Genomic DNA, 21,787 nt, shown 5'->3' on the forward strand with positions numbered 1-21,787 from the left:
TTGGTGTTCTAAAATTAGTATTTTTAAATGATTCATCATGGCAGTGGTCAAAATGCACTGAAAGCAGCTTTGGCACGAGTGTTGTGAGAGACCTCCTGCCCTAACCTGTGTCATTCTGAGCTCCCCCTCTCCTCAGTGCACCTCGTTTCCTTGGAGCAGGTCCTCAGGGAGTGTCCTTCTTTATTCAAAGTGACTGTTTTGCACTTGGAGCTTACATCCCCTGTTTGGGATGAGATTAAAATTTATTTCAGGAAATTATTTGTCATTTGTTAGAATACTTGAAATCCATTAAAGAAACAGGAATAATCAACCCTGCAGATTTATTACTAATATCTCTGCCTGTGGAGATGTAAAAAACCCCAAAAAGCCACAGGTAAGCAGGAAGGACAGATTCACTGTTCCCTCCTGCCAGGAGCAGTGGCAGGGAGTTCTGCCTAGGGAAAGGTGCAAATGCAGAGTTTGGTTGTGTTTTTCAGAGCAAATTGCACTGCTGGCTGCTAACCTGAGGAAGCCCCTGGCTCCTGGCATGACGGGACGGCCGGGCCCAGCCGGGCCCCCGGGCCCCCCCGGCAGCACGGGCAGCGTGGGGCACCCTGGGCCTCGCGGGCCCCCGGGCTACAGAGGGCCAACAGGAGAGCTTGGTGACCCCGGACCCAGAGGCAAGTTAAGAATGAAACAATTTGCTTCTCTTTTATGCCCACTGAAATGAACTGGTGCTGAATTCAGCACTGGGGAGGAGAGATCAGCCTGTGGTGGAGCTCTGGGCGGAGTTGTGCATCTTGGGCGGTGATGTTGGGAAGGATGAAAGTTTGACATGGAAGTCTCACAGATATGGATGCTTAGCAGAAAGATTTTTAAATGTGGAGTCTGATGAAAGAATAGAGTGGTAAGCAAGTTTTGATATAGAAGAAAAGAATTGCTGAGCCAGCCTTACTGGATAACCAAGGAGGCAAAGGGTGTGTTAGTTAGAAGGGGTTTTTATGACTTAGAGCAAAGGATAAACCCACCCCAAACAAGGTGTTTTTACCAAGCAAGAAGATAGCACAGGCAAACAAGCCTGCTGATGTAGCAAGCAGAAAATAAGTCTCAGAATTTTCCACTGCAAGAAAACTGAAAAACAACTTCTAGCTTAAACTGTAATGTACTAAATTTTAGTGATTGGAGAATAGTAACATAAATACGGTAATTATAGTGGTTATGATAGGCTTTAGGTAATAGTTAAGGTATTGATTGGTTCTGCTGTATTAAGATGCTCAGCAAGGAAAAGTATATAATGCATTGTAACCAAAAGAAAAGTATATAATGCATTGTAACCAAAAGTTATAATGCATTGTAACCAAAACCAAAGGTTCTCCAGGCCTGCCCGCAGCTGGAGCTGACAGCTGTAGGCACAGGCTCTGTCACCCACATCTTAGGTAGAATAAACTGCATTTTAGAGATCTGCCTGCAGTCCCACATCTCTCATTTAGGCTCTCACAGGGTGCCATGTAAGCAAAGATCCCTGCAGCACCCAGGGGATTCATTTGTAGCTCCTCCTGTTCTCTCCCCTTGGGAGCTGTTGGTGGCTCCAGCTGCAGAGCACAGCTCACTGTGGGAATTGTGTTTGTCATTGAAGGTGACCCTGGTGAAAAGGGAGACAAAGGGCCTGTGGGCCAAGGGATCGATGGGCCTGATGGTGACCAAGGGCTGCAGGGTAAGTGAGGGGAAATAATAATAATTATAATAATTTAATATAATTGAATCCTGATGGCAATAGATTATCATCATTCATTTAAAGGTGTGACAACTCTGAGGCTCTCCAGATTAAGGGAAAGGATGGTGCCTGCTTCCTGATGATTCCTTGATTAAAATACTCAAGATTAATTTATGCAAATTAATTAATATCTATTGAAAACTTGGAAGGATATTCTTTATTTTGCTCACCTGTTAAAGCAGCTTTTCTAACTGGGATTACACTTGTACAATGAATAAACTGCAGGCACCAAAAGCAGGCTCTCCATTCACAGAATTTCATAAAGCCAAAATATTTACAACCATGTTATTTTAAATTCTTCCACAAAATCTATACTATAAAATTTTATCATATTTATACCCTGTTGTCTCAGAATCTTCCATAAAATAATTAATCCATGTTAATAAACTGTGAGCTCACACAGCCAAAACATCCCTTGACCAAATTAGGGATAAAAAAATCCAAAGCACATACTCCAGCTTCAGGGTAAATTTATTGAAAACACCTTGTACTCAACAGGCCATAACAAGTGTGATGTACAGACACTCAAAGTATATTAAGATCTCTAAAATCAACACATATATACATATATTAAAAAAGAAAAGATGGAAATATTTCATGTATCTTTCCCCTCTCTTGTTTAGGACCACCTGGTGTGCCTGGAATTACTAAAAACGGCCGTGATGGTGCTCAGGGTGAACCCGGGCTGCCAGGGGATCCTGGGACTCCTGGCACTGTTGGGGCTCAGGGAACTCCAGGAATTTGTGACACGTCGGCTTGCATGGGAGCTGTTGCAGCATCAACTTCCAAAAAATCATAAACCAACAGTACAAGAAGTGAAGAAGTGACTGAATATTTAAATAAACAGTGCATTGTAAGAAAACAGAATCCTTCTAGTGCTAAAAGGACAGATGCTCCTTCTATTCTATTAAGTGGAGACTTTGACACAGTTCTATGAAAAAGAAAGCATCAGATGAAAACTTTAATTAAAGATGCTTTATGACTATCTTTTCCTCCCCCCAATTATTTCCCAGAATTTTTACTGCTAAACAACCTCACCTTTCCTTCCTCCCTTTGCTCAAGAGACCTGCAAGAGGAAGCATTGCTCCTTTTTACCATCATCCCCCCTGTACTAAAGATCACGACTTTTTGCTAAGAAAGTTTGAGCCTTTTCCATTGAATTCCTTGGTGCTGCTCCCACTGACTTCAGTCCTGCAGGTTTGTGCTCTCAGACACGTTGTTAAGACACTCAGGCACCAAGCTGCCTCTTCCATCAGTGGAAATCAGGCATTTCAATATCCTGTATTTTAACATCTGAACCTTCTGGCCTAAGGATGACCATTGCTTAAGTCTGTGCTGCCAGCTAGAAATTTTCAGATTGCACCTCAAATATTTTGGCAAGACTAGTAAACAGTAATCCTCTTGCAAGCAAATTCTGCAAAAGGAGTAATGTAAATATTTTAATTTCCAGGGAAGAATTTTTGCATATTTCCATATGATAACGAAGGAAATGAAGTAACAGCATTTTCATGACCTCTACTTCAGCTATTTGCACAGTAATTGTGATGGAACCCCACCTAAGAAAGGATGCTCTTTTAAAGTCCAGCCAAAACCACCTGTATGAACTGTTGTAAAAATAAAAGGAGATTTTTTTTAACCTTTTCTTTTTGATGTTGTAAGTGTCATTATACAAATCAAATTAACTTGGCTAAACTCCATTTTCCAGAGCTAGGTTTTACTAGTATTGTTTGGACATAAATTGCTGCAAAATTGTTCTTATCCGTGATTTAAACCAGTATTAATTTTGGTAGAACTTTTTATACTTTAAAACTTGCTAGCATCATCTATTTAAAAAAATTAATAAAGCCACTCTCAGCTCACACACAGTTCTATTTCTGTCCTATATGCCAAAGCCTATGAACGAAGCATCATATTTCTCTTTAAATATAAAAATAGTTTGTGCATTTAAATATCTACTGTTTAAAATATTCCACTTTTGGTCTAAAGTAACAACACAAGAACCTATTGGACAGTTGTGTGGCAGACATTAAAAATAGGACTGAATTTAAAAATGCCAACACCATTGCACTACTCTTTGGAGCTAATTATGTTAAATATGTATGCAAATGCAAAATTCATAATACACACAGTTTAGAAACTATGCACTTGTTCAAATAACCAATACAATATTTACATTTTAAATGGAAAAATGGGCATTATAATATGGTAACTTCAGTTTCTTTTTACACTGGAAGAATGAGTTTTGCATCTAGCCATTAAAATAACAGGAAGATAGAAGTTCTACAACTCTTCCAATCTGTACTGCATCATCTTTGAAAAATAAAATAAAAGCAAAAAATTAAATGAGACCCCAAAGCAGGATGACAAGCAAATTTTGTATAACTAAAGGGTTAAAATAATTAGTTATGACATTTTCTTGTAGCTTCTGGTCCCAAAGCCCCTTGAACAGGGCAGATTCCCATTGCTGGTAGTTACCTTCCATTTCCATTTGCAATAGAGAACGTTTCCTTTAAATTCTATTTATATATATTTACAAGTTACACTCTCAAATTCCTATTCAGCATGTAAATGGAAAGAATGAAACACAGCTTGCACTACTGTCACACAATTCAGGGTGGGCAGCTCAGGCTATTTGGTCTCCATAGCTGTGCGGTTTTCCTGTGCTGGACACATTACACACGAGTCTGGTCTTCCAATTTTTAGTCTCCTGCCTGTTTTACCACAGAACACAGTCTCAAATTCCTAAAAAAAATCAAAATACAAAAGATAAATGTTAGATTTCATACAGATGTTTACTTGAGATGGATGCTTTTGTTTCATTTGTGCCTTAAACAGGAAGGAGGAAGGACCAGAACCATATCTAGAGCAGCAGGTTTTCCAATACACACCCTCCTAAAATTCTTAGCAGAGCTAGAATTACCCTGGAGCTGCTACTACTGCTGAGGAGAACAAGAGTTGCTTTTAAGGCATGTAACCCTTTAACTCTGCTCACCCACTCAATACAGTGTGGGCATTAGCTGTGATCCCCCTTCCTGAACTAACTAGAAGCCTGTGAAAGAGGCAGAAAAGAGAGAAAATGAAAGAGGAGAGGAATGATTGAAGATGACCTTAATTTCATATTGTTGTCCAAATAGGATCATGCTCAGGAACTGTGTAACTAAAAAAATTTAATTTAAAAATCTAATTTGAAAACACTGACTGAGGACAGCCTGTAATTTCTTACTAGTGACTCAAACAGCTGAAATAAATAATAAAAAAAAAAAATTAAAGGAAGGTTCAAGGATACAGTGAGTCCTTCACAAACAGCATCAAGCAGAAGCTTTGCATCTCAATTCTATGTTATGACAGCTTTAAAACATTTCCCATTTTTATCAAGACCAAAATCAAAATGAGATTTCAAACCTGCTTCAGGGAGTCACCGTGCCTTTCCTGAATGTACTTGAGGAATGCAGTTGTCCACTGCAAAGTTGTTGCCTTGTCAGTGTCGATGGTGCAGAAGGGAACGAGGAGATTGAGCTCATCACAACAAACCCGGATCCTGCGCCTGCAGGCAAACACCCAAGGTTATCCACCACGGGCCAGAGGGAAGGGAAAATACAGAGAACAGGAAGACTACTCACATGTGCAACCAGCCATAGACTTTGGGGACTGCTCTGTGTTTGCTACAAGCTTTGTGTATTAGTTTTGTTACACACAAGTCACCTTATCTTTACAGAATGGGTGAAATGTTTTGAAATCTCTTTTTGTTTGTTTACAGAGTGAAAACACAAAGACAACCACAATGAAACAGAGATGTTTTCTTCCCTCTAACAAACACCAAACCCTCACCTACTGCACTGCTATTTCTTGGAGTTAACACAAAATACGACAAGTTTACATTTACTCTGGATAATCAGAGTACTGCAGCAGCAGTATTTTAGGCTTCAGGAGGTGTTTCATGGCCCCTGCTCCCAGAATTACCTCCTGTCTCTCTCCAGGCGGTTGTGCCTCTCCCTCCTCTGAGCACTTCCATCCTGGGAACCACTCTGCACCTGCACACTGGAGCTGGGCTGTGCTGACTGCCAGGGGCCCTGGGCAGCTGCAGTGCTCTGGTTGTTGTCCCGGGCGTTCCGAATCTCACCGAGAGGTTTGCGATCCATGTTTGCATCCAACAGATTTATTCGGCTGCAACTTCTGTTTATGGCTTGCTTGCATAAGGTGTCTTGTAGGAAAATAAAAATGAAAAGAATGACCTATTTGTTACTCTCCCATTAACCTGAAAATACTGATCATGGAAAGTTCTTTTGGTGCTTTATTTATATGGAATAATCTTTGAAGATTTACTGCCAGCCCACATTGATTCTTACAGCAAGACATGTCCTGCAGAAGACCTAAGGCACTGCTTGCTATTCCAAAATCCACACAGCTTCTATTTTTTCAGAGACCTCACTGAGATTGTGCCTGCCCTTGGTGAGCACTTGAGGCAGCCTTTAAAATGCTCTTCAGTTTGATACTGACTGGGTCTGCTGGATGAGCTTTGGGGTCAAAGAATGTACCCCTCTGCCACGGGGTTTGGTGGTGTTTGCCCAAAGGCTGGACTCAGTGATCTTGGAGGTCTTTTCCAACCTTAATGATTCTATGATTCTAAAGAAACCAGCTGCTGACCCAAGGCTCAGATTTTCAAAGGTACTTTGTAACCTCAAGTCTCCTCATTTCAACCCAGAAGTGCTAAACAATTTTGAAAGTACAGCTAAACCTATAGATGTTGAACCTCCTTGGAGAAATCTAGCCCCATGCTGCCTGTAGAGCATTTTTGCCACAAAAACCTCACCTCCCACATTCACCAAAATCATATTAATTCCAGAAAAGAATTCAGAAAAAAAAATTACATTTGAAGACCAAGAGAAAACTAAGTGAAAAGAAGATAAATGGTTTACCTCCAACTTTAATCCAAACTTCCTCAGGCAAAGCTTTATTTATAGCACCTACTGTCTGTTTCGTGGATTCAACTTCCTGATAGAGAAAAGGGAATGTTTTGGGTATCCCAAGGTCTTGATGTTTGGCAGCTTCCAAAATAGTGCAAGATGTTCCACAGGTCTGTGAAAACAAAAGGAAACACTTACAGAACTATATACATTAAAACAAAAGAGACTATTGTGTTATCTTTCTGTTAGCTTCTTAAATTACTTCTTCAGACTGAATAAATCCCAAATACACACAAGCATGGGGTTTTGACAGTGGTGAATTTTGGGGATATCTCTGACATTTCTCAGTGCCATGATATCACTTTTTCTTCAGAGGTTACTGCAAGTTGTGGAGAGGGAAATATCTTTATCACCAAAATGAATTAGAAAGAAAGGAACTACAGAAAATGGTCTCTTTGTTGTCTTGCACAGATGAAAAACTGATAAACTCTAAGAAAAAAGATATCTGATGGCCTACTGCTTATTACTGGGATACAAGTAATTACAAATGTCACAAAAGTGACTTGATTGTCTTAAAGATAATAAATAAATTGCATTACAGATCATTCCGCTCATCCCTATTCAAACCCAGCCACACTCTACCACAAACCTTCAGAATTGTACCACACCCAGGAAGTTAACACTATCAGCATTGGAAGGTGGCAGAGCAGAGTTACCTGTGCTTGGGAAGGGTTAGCACTTCCAGCAGCAGAACATGCATTCATGGTAAAGAACGGGTAAGTGAATGGTAAGGAATGTGTGGCAGGTGCAGCCTTATTTTTCCCTAGTGCAGCACACCTGTTCCCTTGCTGGTGAAGAGGAACACCCACCACTTCTGAGGGCTGGCGGATCAATGTCACTAAACTTCAGACAAAAACAAACAAACAGAAAACATACCAGGCTGACTGCTTGGAAATGAGTGCAGAAATAAAGTACAGCTACAAATATTCTAGAAACTATCACCAAGAAACCACTTTCATTTACTGTAAACAGAAATCACTGTTATTGCTATATTGCCCACTTCAGGGGCCAAATAAAAGAAAAGAAAAATCAGCCAAGGAGGTATTTTATTCTGTGCAATAACAAGGTGCTCCATGCCTCAATAAAACATTTTGTCAGCACATTAAGATAGGTACAGGGCTAGGTTGTAAAACAATAGTTTTGCTCCAGTTTTCCCCATAGTCAGGCCTCCACATTATAACCTCAGTCTATCACCACCGTTATTATTATTTTTTAATTATTATTATCAAGAATCTACTTTGCTTTTAGCAAGCTGCATATAAAAATTAGGTAATGTTTTCTCACCTTTATTTACAGTACATGTTATCAAGAATAAAGTCATAAAGTAATTAATTTTGGAACTCCATGCTGTACCATTAATGCAATAAACAGAGGGGCCTAAGCTGAGCTCAGTGGAGTCGCAGCCACGTTTGATGGCACAGTTTAACAAAGCCCAACCCATCCTTGTCATATATTAAAACAAGCACTATTCACAGGTTTCACTTAGCAAATCACTTTTGAACTACATGATACATAGTTTAACAACATAAACTAAAAGTAATTGCAACACACTTGTTAAGAGTTACTCCAGATTCTTGGGGTTCTTGACATCTGGGGTTTTCTGTCGGGCTGCTGTTGAATCTGTCTTCCAACCGAGCTCTGACTGCAGGTTTAGATCTAACCTCTGGTGCCAGTGCCGAATTTTCAACAAATATGTTTTCCTTATTCTCCCCCAAGAAATTTTCACCCTGTTTAGCTTTTGCTACACTGCATCCCGAGGCTTCTACAGAGCTACTACTGTTGGGTGCTTTCTCTCTCTGGTTCCCAGGGAGGTTGGACTCGCTAAGTAACATCATCCTGAGCTCCTGGAGGTCAGCATAGCCCAGGTGCGGGTTAGAACTCGGCCAGTAGCTGTCACAAGGCAACCCTGACTGACAGGTCACTGGGCAGACCGACTGGTTCCCAGAGCTGTTGGATGAGCCCCCGTCCTGACTGGTGCTGGGGGAGGGCTGCTGCAGAGGGGGGTCTGCAGAGGGGCCAGGCGAGGAGAAAGCGCTGAGCCTGGCTTCCACTTCACCTTCGCTACTCTGCGCCTCCGTGTGCGAGCAAAGTATGTGCTGCAGCTGGGTGTACTCAATGTCCATCATCTCCACCAGGCTGGCCTCGGGGGTGGCGAAGCCAAGGTTTTGCTCACCAAAGGAACTGTCACTTGAGCCTCCAGGTCCGACAGCAACGGGAGCGGGGTCAGGAACACTAGCTGGGCTCTGAGGAATGGTCTGAGGCTCCTCGGGGGCTGATCCTGACATGGCTACAGCAAACCTAATCAGTTACCAATGTCCCTTTCAACAGAAAACCATAAAACCTTCAACAATTGTCAGTACTATCCATTAAAAAAACCCAAAGGCAGAAAAAATTGCACTTAACACTGATTGGCGAGGTAACAGAGTGGGGACCAAGCTGCCGCTGGCGGGGTACCTGACACCCTGACCATGTCTCCCCCCCCGGGTGAGACCCTCCCTCCCCCTCCAGCACCGCTGCTCACGACAAACGGCCTTCACCTGTCCCCGCCCCGGCCTCGGCGGGGAGGCTGCGGGCACTCTGCGGCCTGGCACCCCCTGAGACAGCGCCCGGATGGCGGCGGGGCAGCCCGGGCGGGCGGGAGCGGGGCCCCCGCGGCCGGGGGGAGCCGTGGGGAGCCGGGGCGGGCAGGGCCGGGCGGGGCCGGGCGGGGCGGGGGCGGGAGGGGACGCGCGGGCCCTCAGCCCGGCCGAGCGCTGCCCGAGCGCGCCGCGCGCCGCCGCCAACGGCTGCGCGTAACCGCCGCCCGCGCGCGGGGCCGCGCGCGCCACGCCCCGCCCCTGAGGCGGGACCGGCCCCGCCCCCGCCCGCCCCCTCAGGGCTGAAATGGACGCGGAGCGGAGCCCGGCGGTAATAATAGGGGGGCAGCGGTGCTGTGAGGAGATAAGGGAAAAGAACGTGAGGCTGTAGTGTGTGTTTACAGACGTTTCATAGTTCTGGACACACTGCTTTAGCTGATTTGCGGTGCTTGGCTGGGTACACGTTGTTATGCTAAATTTTAAATAATTAAAACTATTGGCTGTTTTGCCTACGGCTAAACTCTGTTACTTGGCTTTGTCGCTAACGGAAAGCTCACAGAGAGCAACGGCCGGGGCTCGGCTGCGCTGAGGGAACTGCCCCACCTGCACCAACAGCATCACCAGCGGCACGGCGCAGGCAGACTTGTGCAAAAAGGAAAAGGCAACAAAACCAGCTGGGTTAACGGGACAAACCAGCTGGATTAACGGGAATCGCTTGTCATTCCACACGAGGGGCCCTGGGGCCGCCCCAGCCCCGCAGGGAGAGCCCGAGCGGGGCAGTGAAGGTTCCCCGGCCCATCCCGTCCCGGGGTCCCGATGGGAAAAGTGAGAGGGAAAAAAGGTCCCAAGGCAGTGTGCACTGACATTTCCATGAAATGCAGCCACAGTCCGACGGTCTCACTCGTGACTTCCCTCTAGACGCAAATCCAGGAACTTTAAAAGCAGTTTTGTGCACACTGAACTCAATACACACCTTCCTACTTCTCTAATCCTCTTCCACACTCCCCTTTACAATGCTCACAGTCGGAGTAGTACAGCCTTTTATAGAAATAATATTTCTGCTTGTATTGTTCTAGACTTTGCAGGGGGGTTTGCAAAGAAAAAGATTTATCAAAATATTCTTTGTAATGTTAGCTTAGTACAAACATAGACAAAAGCTCAAAATAGTGAGTTCTTTCATGTTAATCAAAAGTTTGGGCAAAACCAGAGAATTGTTTTTCTCTTTCTTGCAATGCAGGACAATCATTCAGTGCCATTTTTAGTCTCAGTAAATTGAGTTAAATTGTTATGTCGGTTTCAGCCTGGTTTTTACCACCTGCTGTAGTGGAGGATACAGGAACCCTGCTGCAAAATCCAGCTCCAGCTGATTGTTAGCTACATAAAGCTGTGGTTTGACAAAGTCACTGGAGCCTATGCTGTTGATTTTTTTTTTTCCACTTGATCTCTGTGAGGATGTATTTACCAATCCTAAAGCATAAACAGATCCCCCAGACTACTAAAGGAGAATTTCCTAAAAGAAGAAAAGCCACACACCTGTTTCATAAAAATGTAAAGGCAAGAAAATCATAAATGGTGTGACCTGAATTAATACTTTTTCTTTTCTTCGGATTTTTTGATGTAAAAATCTTTAAATTCCAAGCATTCTGATTAAAATGTAAAAAAACCCCTTCAAAATAAAGGGGATGCCTTAGAGAAAGAATCAATCATTAGCACAGATTTTTACTATTTTTAGAGGGCCCACAATCAAACATTGCTGTGATATCCTGCAAAATGTCTGTCATTAAACTACAAGGAAACAAAACCCCTGTGCCATCAGTCTCTTGTGGTTTGTTGAGAAATAGCAAAATGTAGAAAATAATATACACATACACATTTAAGAAATGGACAACAGCTCTCTGTAGGTGTTTATTCTACTTACAGTAACAAAAACCTGTGAAGTCCCATATTTTAATGTACAGTGATATATTCTGCCATATAAAATACAATTTACAGAAATTTCTATCAAGTAAACCTAAACAAACACACATTTTGCATACTTTTATGTATGTCTTTAAATTAGAAACATCTCATTAACAAAAAACATCTTACACCGTAGTTGATGTTTGCATTTCATACGATTTCTTTGCATGTTACCGTTTTCCCTCGGGTTCAGGACACAGATGCTCATTTCAGCCAGCAAATCCTGGATGTACAAGGACCTCAAGGAGGCACCAATGTGACAGTGGTGACACACATGCTACCTGTAATATAGTCCTCAAGATGCAAAATGTTTACAGGAATCTGATTTTATATTTCCAAATCTATCTTAGCAAAATACCAAAATATTTACCCAGCGGTCAGTTTACACATTCAAATAAACTAGTGGGGTTTTATTTCACACTTTAGAATTACGTGCTTGAGGACTACATGGGAAGTAGCAATGTGATGTATTTCACCATGAAAAATGTCCCTCTTCAATCACAACATGATGTACCACCATAATTTAAACTTTAATGCAGCTGTGTCTTTTTCAGTGGAGAGTTTTATATACACTGCCAGCCTAAGTAGGGCCTAACAAAAGAACAGTATCATTTATTTTTCAAGAGCCCTTTTAGAATGAAAGAGCACTTCTGTAATGAAAAGTTCAATCAAATTGGGACATTTCTTAAATCTGTGGAAAAATTCTGCAAAGCCTAGACAAAACCAAAAAATGCTCCACTAAATCAGTGCAATTGAAGTAACAGATTTAGTGGCCTATTTAACCAAATGCTCTCTCTTCCTTTGGTTTACAACTTTTCAAAATAAATGTCTGATGTTTTTATAAGTTTTGCTCGTTATAAAGGTGCTACTCTCGTATTTTCTTTAATGACAGATTTGTAAACATGGGATATTTAAAACCTCATGAAAAATACCTAAGTATGACTTGTTTCTTTGCTGTACACTTAACAGATGGATTCCAGACCCAAAATACATGGATATAAAAGGAAGATAGTGCACTTTAAGCTTATAACATTCCATTTTCAAATCCTCCATCAGTCACAAGTAATTATTAACACTGTTCTTTTGCAGCTTTTTCCTAAACACATAACCCTTCCATTGTAAAAGAAACATGACACCAACATTTTTAGTGTGTGCTGTAGGAACAATTTTGACACCAAAATATCACGTAACTGAGATGTAAAGGTATGGCTCCTCAGGTCTGGATTAAATTCTCCTATAAAATTACAATTCAAGTTACTGGAAAACATAACTTTATAATCTTAAAAAGCAATATGCTCTTCTTAGACTTTTTCCATTTCTGTACTGTAAATGGAAACTTTAAGATAAAGATGCAAGTAGAAAAAACAAAATTTCAGTACAGTTAACGTTGTGAATCTTTGTAAGAAAAACATTATGCACAAAATGCAGCAAGTGAAAGTCCAATATGTTCTTGCTTTTCATCTATCTGATTATTTTCATTCACAGTTGTTCAAAAATTGCTTATTTGTCAGTACATCGGGTAAGGCTAGTTTTACAACAGAATTTTTTAAAAGGTGAGAATATGTACAGTATTTACAGATGTGCAGTCCTTGCTGTGTTGCCAAAGTGTATTATTTGTGGGAAGTATCAGTCACAGTTCTATGACTGATTGCTGGAAGATGAAGCTTCAGTTTCCACTGGTTTCTGGGTTTCCTTCGGTGTTTCTGGCTTTGTCTCTTTACCAGTTTCCTTACTCTTACTCCTATCTTTGCGATCTTTCCCTCTTTCCCTGTCGCGATCTCGATCTCTGTCCCGATCCCTTTCCTTTTCCCGGCTCCGATCCCGGTCCCTGTCCTTCTCTCTGTCGCGGTCCCTGTCTCTGCTTCTCGATCGCTCTCTATCACGTCTTCTGTAAGAGTCCCTATCTCTGTTTCTTGTCCTATCTCGGTCTCTGCTTCTTTCCCAGTCCTTACCCCGCTCTGAATCCTTGTCTCTATCTTTGTTTTGGCTCCTATCTCTATTTTTATCCCATTCCTTCTCTCTGTGTCTCTCCCAGTCCCTGTCTCTGTTCCAGTTTCTGCCACGGTCTCTTTCCCAAGGTCTGCCATGTTCTCGATCCCTTCGTCTTTCCTCAAAGCCTCTACCTTGGCGATTATCTCCTTGTTGAAGCTCTTGCTGATCCAAACCCTTATCTTTATTTCCTCCCTCATATCTCTCTCTCTGTCTGCCCTCAAATGTCTGGCCTCTGTAGTCAGGATTTTTGCCTTCTCGGAAGTCAGACGTGGGCCACTGTCCTTCCGACTCAGGTCCTTGTCCAGACATATTGGAAAGAGATGCAGATGGTCCACCTTCCTCCCACATCTCTTTTCTGTGAGATGGATGGCTTGGAAGGTCCAGGAGTGGTCTTGGGGGTGGTTTCATACCTTGTGGTGACTGACCCTGGTAATGAAATCTAGAAGGAGGTTCATCTTCTTCTGGAAACATTGGAGGTGTGCCTCCTCTTGGTCCTCCAAACTGATGTGGTCCTGGACCTCTCTGGTTGGAAAATCTGGGTGGTGGGCTCCCTCTCCGTTCTTCATATGGCTGTGGCAAAAGTCCCCTTGGACCAGGCATATGATTTGGAGCTGGACCTCTCTGCCCTTCAAATTGATTTGGGTGAGGTCCTCTTGGTCCCCCAAAATGACCTGGGGCTGGACCTCTTGGCCCTCCAAACTGAGGGCCTCCTCTCTGTCCTTTAAACTGACCTGGAGGGGGTCGTCTTTGACCTCCATAAGGAAAAGGCGAAGGTCCTCTGTTTCCCATATACTGGGGGGAATCTGGTCCTTCAAACTGTCCTGGAGGCCCCATCATTTCATCATATTGGGAATCTGAGAATTCCATTTGTTCCATGTGAGGGTCCCTATGATCTTCAAAATGAGATGGTGACATTCCTCTTGGACCACCATGATAAGAAGGAGCAGGGCCCCTATTATCACCAAAAATAGGTGGACCATGCTGTGCAGAAAATAAGGAGGGAATGGGACCCTTTTGACCTCCAAATCTTCCAGACTGAGGTCCTCTTTGCCCATCATTATTTGGAAAACCGTGCTCTTCAGAGAACTGTGGTGCTGGCCCTCTAAAATTAGGTCCATGAGGTCCTCCAGGTGCGTTGAGCATCATTGGAGGTCCCTCTTTCTGTCCAGACATAGAAAACGCTCGGTTTTCCTCAAAGTGCTGTGGGGGAGGTCCACCCTCACTCTGAGCTGGTGCAGATTCAGTTTGTTCTACAAACTGATGAGACCGAGGATTTCTTTGTTCATCATATTGCACTGATGAAAGACCCATCTCTGGTTCAAAGTGTCCAGCTGCCTTTTCCTGCTGAGGAAACATTGTATTTGAGAAGGAATCCCTTCCCATTGCTTCCTTTGGCTCATTTGACCATGACACTTGATGCATATCTTGCAAAGATGGGCTGTCATTTGATGTGGAGAAATTAGGCTGAAAAGATGTACTTGGTGGGGTTGGAAGCAGCACTTTACGTATAGGTTTGGAAGCAGAAGGATCTCCAGAAGCTGACTGACTCAAGTTTTCCAAAGTAACTTGAATGGTGTGTTCAAATTTGCTGTTAGATGTCTCTTTCTGGGGCATCGTAGATGTCTGTTCACTTGAAACCCAATTATCAGCAGTAAAACCAGGCGGAGCAGTGGAAATTAAAGCATTATCTTCCTTACCAAGTGAAGTCTGCAAAGCATTTGGAAAACTTGCTGGAGCAACTTCTCTTGTGGCTATCTCATTCTGTACTACCTGTGGCTTGATTCGAGAATCAGCACTGTCATTCTCTGTCACCATCCTTCGAGCCTGTCGAGGATCTCTGTTCTGCCTTGGGTCACAGCTCTGGTTTAAAACTTGTGCTTGCTGATTTAAAGATGAAGGTAAATCTACTTTTTGTGTAGCTTGCTGGTCTTGATGGAATAATTCAGGCTTCATTAGGGAAGCTTTTGCTGGTGGAGGTGACATTAAAGCATCAGACACTGAAAAGTGAGCCATTGAAACACCAACAGCTGCTCTTTGTTGTCTGAGGGCTTCTTCTTGTTCCTCTAGCTGCCTTTTCTGTTCTTCTATTTGTTTGTTTAATTCTTCCAACATTTTTTGCTGTTCTACCAAGGAGGAGGATGCAGATAAATCAGACACAAATGAAGCAGATGCTTCTGAAGAACTGCTTTTACTGTCTGTATACATTTTGTTGGGTAAATCATCAACAGTAACTTTTGCTTCTTCCAAGATAGTTTCATCCTCTGGATCATAGGCCTCATCCTCTAGTTCTGCTGTAGTAGATGGCTTTTCCACACTGTAGCGTTTGTCACTCTCGCCAGTCTGTGTTTCAAAGGCTTTCTCTGGACCATATTCTTCCTCAGGATCATAAGGTCTGTCATCCTCCTCCTCCTCTATGGCTTTGTCCTTGGACATCTGCCCAAACTGCTGCACAATGGGGTCCAGCAGAGGAACCGCTGACACCCCACTATCTGCCACAGCTTGACTTTCCTGACTGGAAGACTGAACAGTTCCAGAATCCTTGGCAAGAGGCTCAAAAGTTTTCTTTTTCCCAAAGAGGGTCTGCAGGATGTGCTCCAGAGGCGTGGCGGTTTTCGAGGATGAGGAGTGTGTGGCAGTGCTGCTTGCAGGAGCAGCTGTTGAAATCGGTGGGGTCACAGTGGTCGTGGGGCCACCTTTAATGGAGGACAGTATCTTCAATACTGAAGGTGTCACTGCTGAGGTGTCTGGAACAGGAGGTGGGGGTGGAGGTGGAGGAGGAGATCCAGGTGGTGTTGTACTCATGGTGGAGTCTCCTGAATAAAGTGAGTATTTTGGAGTTTTCTTCTCTTGTGAAGCTGGAGGCCCTTTAGAGAACAGGGATGGTTCAGCTTCCTCATGTGTTTGAATTCTGCTTCGCTTCTCCTCCATTTTTTCTGTCTCAGTGGCAGGACGTTTCCCTTTCTGACAGATAACCAACCCAAGGATTAAATTTGGCCGAGATGATTCAAGACCTGAAAGAGAACACAAAGATTGTATATGTAAAAATCTGATTTTTAATGATGCTTTCAGTAGAAAACTATTATTTTACAAAGTGGCAGGTACAAAAGCCATAAAGGTAACAGATTTCTAAATTCCACCAGACCTATTAGCAATTTTCATTAGTCCACAAGCATATGCATTTGTATTTCTTATTTTTTATATGTATTTATACAGAAGTTTAAAAGTTTAAATTCCTTCCTCAACATGTTTAATAAAAGATGGTAGCACCAGGCGTTGTTAAAGTGTTTCTGCAAAAGTTCAAACCTAAGCAAACTGTTATTTTTGTATCTTTACATTGTTTCTACTGTTCAACTACCCCACCTCTCCTCCTGAAAAAGCAAATATTTACATTTAGTTTGCAAATATACACAGAGATACTGAAAAGTGAGAAAACTTGGACTAAACATTGCTATATTGTCATATAATCTGTGCTAAAAGTCCACATTGACACCAATCTATAAACATTTTGTCTCCAAGTTAAACAAACACTAATAATGGCAAAAAAGAACACATCAAACAACGGAAGCAATGTTAAAAAGCTGGCAATTACTCCCAGTTTGTTGTGGTTTTTTCCAGCCAGAAATTATTTTAAGAGGCAGGAGAAGCAGGGAAACTGCAGTTGTCCCAAACAAGCCCAGGAGAGGTGTTTGGTTGGGCCAGCACCTGCTGCGGGGGCGAGAAGGCCTTGGAGCTGCTGGGCGGGAATCAGGCCTTGACAGGTCAGTAAAAAACACCATGAGCAGAACTGCTCCTTTGTGAAGAGCTTCAGACTTGAAGCAGAAGTATATATCCACAAATGATAAGAAAGTTTCAGATAAAGAGGAAAAATGCAAAGGGCTGTAGGCCTGTCTCCTGTATTTTTGCCTCCTACATGCACAGTTCCACCGGCAGATAAACATGCCTAGAATGAAGGGCAGGGACTAAATCCTTTAACATACAGTGGTGGCAAACATAGAAAATCTTCTAACTTCTAGACTAAATGGTCTTTAAAAAGCCCTCATTTAAGGGCCACTGTCCTCCCTATATGTTCCATTAGTTATGATTCCTATTCAGCAGGGAAGCAGTAATATAGATATATAAAATAACCTGTGAAATAAAAGAGAATATCCATGGTGGATAAATGGCAATGTGAGAGCTCTGACCTATGTTGACCCTTCTATTCAAGATCCCCTAAGTAGGAGATTTTTATATATATGGGCCTTGTTTTTATTAAACCAACTTCTCACTAAGCAACAATTTTAAATATCTAATGATTGGCACCAAATCCCTTTTCAAACCAACACAACCCCCAAACCCCACAGTAGCAGATACATTCTATTAGCAAACCACATCACACATACATTAATCTGGTGAAACAACTCAGAAGTTTTACTGGGACTCCTAAATTTATCATCTAGAGAGGAAAACACATCAGTTGTTTTCCTAAATTAATGTTAATGAATAACAACTCCCCAGTTGGTGGGTGTTGACCAGTGCAGAGCATCTCACAAACAGGAGTTCACCCAGAAACTGCCAGTAGGCATTTGCTGTTCTGCTGTTGTTAAATGTTTTGATTACCAAATTTCATGCAGAGACTTGTGATTTATGCAATTAGTCACAATGAATTTCAAACACTGAATAACTGAAATAAACAGGTGTCAAAAATCCATCAGGCAGGATATCTAATAAACAGCAATTACTGAGAAATCAGGTTTGAATTCCTGTAAGAAATAGAGATCAAGTCACTAATTAAAACAGAGTAAAATTTTAATACACTTTGAAGACAAAAAATTCCAGCAGCAAATTAACAGCATTACTTATAAATTATCATGTTTAGAATTTAGTCATAATAGAATAAATCCATTAAAATGTTACATTTTGATACTGGAATTTTACACAAATATTAGAAATTTTGCCTAAGCTGACTTCTACACTCAGTTCTGAGAGATCAAATACTACATGATTCCTTCAATGAAGACACATGGTCAGAGCAGCTTTCAAAGGCCACAGCCCTGTTTTATCTCAATATCCATAAATAGGTTAAGTCCCTAATTTTAGGAACAACAAAATATTGACTGCAGTCTGCCACTACTGCTAAATGACTCCTTTCACAAACACAGCTTTTAAAAGTGCTGCAAGCTGTGCTGGCAGTTAGTCGTTTTCAGTGCTAAATTATTTATAACAGTTATTATCCTATTATGCATTTGAAATCCCCAGTCTAGTTTTATTGAGTTACTTCCTGTAACTAAAGCCAATAAAACAGGATCTACTAAACACTAGTATTGAATTAGTATTTACTTTCCTTGGCCTTAAATACATTTTTTCATTAGCTCAAGTTTACCATATTTATATGGTGTATATTGGCCCCATCTTCCCCTGTGAGCAGCAGCTGGTAAAAGCTGACCTGCACTGTTCAAGACACAGATTCTGCCCATCCCTGACAGACCCAAGGGAGGGATGGGCACACCTGTGGGGAATTTTAAACTGCAGAGGCCAACACAAGCCTTTATCTGTATCTTATCAATGCTATTTAAATATCTGTCCCAATTAATCATGAGAGCAATTTACAATGGCCATCAGATTTGTGCCCCCTTAATTCAGAGCACTGTGACACATGTCCACGTACAGGCTCCTCTGCTGAGTGGAACTGCTTGGCACAGAAACTCAGGTTTGTTATGCCACATTTCTCTACTGCTGCTGCTTTTCCTAATGAAATCTGCTCAGCTGAACACAACAAACTCCATTCACAGTTCAGGCAAAATTTTGGTGTGTTTGTTTTTTTAAAACCATTCCAACAGCATGAGGAGATTTCATGCCTTCATATTCTATGAAAACTAACAGTCCCTATAAAAAACTACCAAAAGACATACCAGCATTTGTGGAATTGCTGCTGATATATACATGTCTATTTTAGTAAAATTCAGCTACATAAGATAATTGTTACATTCCCATCACCACTAAATCCCTCAATGAATCACTTTATATTAGTAATTAAGTCTGATTATACTATTTTTTACAACTGGAAGTGGTAATGTGTATGTGAAACGGAGAAATAATTCACATACCGTAAACCACTGCAAAAGGACAGTGCAGAAGAGCCCATGACATAAAATCTGGCAATAAATATCTGAGTTAATAAATATAAATCAGGATAACCTTCCATTTTCCTGTGATTTTAAGCTGCCCACATCAAAGCTTTCTGCAGATCTTCTAGGTACTAGTGCAGTCCTCAGTTGTGTTCCAGCTCCAATCCATCAGAAAACAGGAGAAATTCCTAATCCATATGTGCCTGATGGAACTGGCTGATACAGCTGGAATATCTTCTAACTAGGATTTCTGGAGTGGCAAGGCTTGACTGTCCTCTCCCTCCTCCCCCCTCAGCTCATACTTATCTAAATATGAAAGACCATCTAAAGGCAATGCTTTTCCAGGCCTTGTTAGACTCTACTGGAAGGCACACAATTAAAGTTAAGGAGACAATGACCACGTTCCACAAAATATTTTTATTGATTGTGAAAGAAAGAAAACACAGTAAATTCCATCAGATGTCATTAAAGAAGTGTGGATTACAAGCTGTGATTTTCATACATACAAAAAACAAGAGGAACAGCTTACCTGATTCTTTTCACTGCTTTTAAAACACAACACAGCTTAGCACAGCTGAGATAAAAGGCTGCCATGGGAGTTTCCAAGTGTTACCTGATGGCAGAACTCTTTAGTGAATCTTCTGTGAAACTGTTCCATGTCATGGCCTGCCTGCCCTTGGAACCTTGTTCCTGCTAACTTTTAATCTACTTGGCCTACACCTCTTTATGTCAATTTGAAAATCTGACTTATAAAATTTGCCTCCATGAACACCTGCAGATGAGACCTGAACTTGTTCTGAACAACTCCTTCCAGTTTTGAAATACTTGTGCACTTGAAACTCAGCAAACCCAGTCTGATATTAAAAATATCTCTTACTAGTAGTAAAGTTTGGCTACATTTGCTAACATTCAATCCAAGGTAAAAAGTTTCATTTGAAATGAAACCCATAATGGAGAAAGAAAAAGTGTAGAACAGAAAGCTGGTAGCTATTCCTTAAAAACAATCACCTAGTCCGTGCACTGCTCAAGGACAGATAAAAGAGATTTGAAGTGTATAAGAAAAATCTTGTCTGAGGATGCAGAGCAAGCACCCTTGGCTATTTCATGGAGGAAGGGACAGCACTTAAATCATGTTCCATTTGTTGAAAACCTGTCCCAGCCACTGTTGCTCCTGCATTAAAGCTCTGAGAGTGTTTTATTGAGTTTTGTGCTACACTTGTGTCTGAGAGGCAGAGCTCAGTCAGCCCCCAGAAAGGTGAGCTCCTTGTTGCTGGTTCCATACCTACCATGCAGTGCCAGCCATGGCCACGACAATGGAGTTCTGCCTTCACTGCAGCCTGCAGCTCTTCAGCTTCCCAGCCTGGTATTTGCTATAAAACCTACATCCTTCTTTGGAAACCAAGCATATGCATCTCCTTATCCTTAGATGAAGATGACTCCAAATTTTGTAGAAAGGTGTTTCACAGCTGAATTCATTCTCAGTGTTTCTGTCACCACGTTCGACATAGGGCAAACTCACCAAACACTACTACAGGTAATTTTATCTAAAGATAGAAGAATCTAACCTAAGGAATTCCTTTCTCCCCAAAGGACTGATTTTCTGAAGCCTGTGATTTGAGTAGTTTGATCCAAGTAGAACAGAACATTTCAAGCACCTCTTGCCCCACACTGCATGTACAGATGAACTCAGCATGGACAGTGACAATGCAGTGGAAGCACCAGAAATGTTACCTGTGTCTTCACTCTGACTTCTTGACTCCTCTGTGGTATAAGTTTCCTGCTTGAATTAAGTGATGGTGAATGGCTTGTAAGGGTGAAGGGTTTGTGAATTTAGGAGTTGCTGATAATAGGGTGGGAGTTTGTTGTGGTTTTGTTTGTTTTTTTAATATAGTGGCTGTTCCACATCCTTCATTTTACATGTAAACTCATTCTCCTAAGACATACGAGTATCTTGTTTGAAAGACTAAAGTTTGGACAATTTTATCTTAGCAGAGTTTGATTTCCAGTTTTTCCCTAATTAGGTACTTTAAAATTGGTTTTATATAAAAAATTTAACTAATGATTACATTAAATATTCAACAACTTGTCTCAGATTGCCTTTTGTCTTGTGATTTTACCTAGCATTGAACCTCCCCTGTTTTGTGCTTACCTGGTCCCTCAAAGGGCAAGAGTTTGGAAGGAATTGGGTCCTTAGAACTCAGGGGGATCAGGTAGAGATCCTTGACATGTCTGTTGTTATTAGCTACAACACCAAAACGACCACGACTGCTAAAATAGGAGTAGAGAGAGATATAGGCAACTTCTTCTTCTTCTGTTGCGGGATGGAAACGAATCAAGCACAACTCCTGGAATACAAAAGCAAAGTGGAAAAATTCAACCTGCAACATACCAGCAAATGAGATGGTAAAGGGCAAATTCCAGAGGTAAAATAAACTGCAC

General features: G+C 41.7%; 3 protein-coding genes across 5 annotated transcripts in view; 1 reads left to right on the forward strand and 2 right to left on the reverse strand.

The window, feature by feature from the left end:
- Positions 1-2,791, forward strand: part of COL9A3 (collagen type IX alpha 3 chain) — a 35,415-nt gene extending 32,624 nt beyond the window's left edge. The window contains exons 30-32 of the mRNA XM_064729874.1: positions 477-659; positions 1,616-1,693; positions 2,377-2,791. Of these exons, the coding sequence (XP_064585944.1) occupies positions 477-659; positions 1,616-1,693; positions 2,377-2,552 (437 nt within the window). The 3' untranslated portion in view covers positions 2,553-2,791. The remainder of the gene's footprint in view (positions 1-476; positions 660-1,615; positions 1,694-2,376) is intronic.
- On the reverse strand, positions 2,791-9,126 carry TCFL5 (transcription factor like 5). The gene is made up of 6 exons (XM_064729875.1): positions 8,269-9,126; positions 7,374-7,560; positions 6,670-6,829; positions 5,714-5,954; positions 5,156-5,297; positions 2,791-4,495 (listed from the first exon to the last, which is right to left on the reverse strand). The coding sequence occupies exons 1-6, from the start codon at positions 9,000-9,002 to the stop codon at positions 4,382-4,384; spliced, it is 1,578 nt and encodes a 525-aa protein (XP_064585945.1). The 5' UTR covers positions 9,003-9,126; the 3' UTR covers positions 2,791-4,381.
- A 2,065-nt stretch (positions 9,127-11,191) lies between these two features.
- The window catches only part of DIDO1 (death inducer-obliterator 1), a 51,164-nt gene continuing 40,568 nt past the window's right edge, over positions 11,192-21,787 (reverse strand). For 2 of the 3 annotated variants that reach the window (XM_064729905.1, XM_064729904.1), the window contains 2 exons: positions 21,498-21,693; positions 11,192-16,255 (listed from right to left, as the gene is read on the reverse strand). In XM_064729905.1, the coding sequence (XP_064585975.1) occupies positions 12,891-16,255; positions 21,498-21,693 (3,561 nt within the window). In that variant the 3' untranslated portion in view covers positions 11,192-12,890. Of the gene's footprint in view, positions 16,256-19,761; positions 21,694-21,787 lie in introns of those variants that run through there. The other variant, XM_064729906.1, reaches the window with a different exon arrangement.

The sequence above is a fragment of the Zonotrichia leucophrys genome, chromosome 20, assembly GCF_028769735.1.
Source record: "Zonotrichia leucophrys gambelii isolate GWCS_2022_RI chromosome 20, RI_Zleu_2.0, whole genome shotgun sequence".
Lineage (NCBI taxonomy): Eukaryota > Metazoa > Chordata > Aves > Passeriformes > Passerellidae > Zonotrichia > Zonotrichia leucophrys.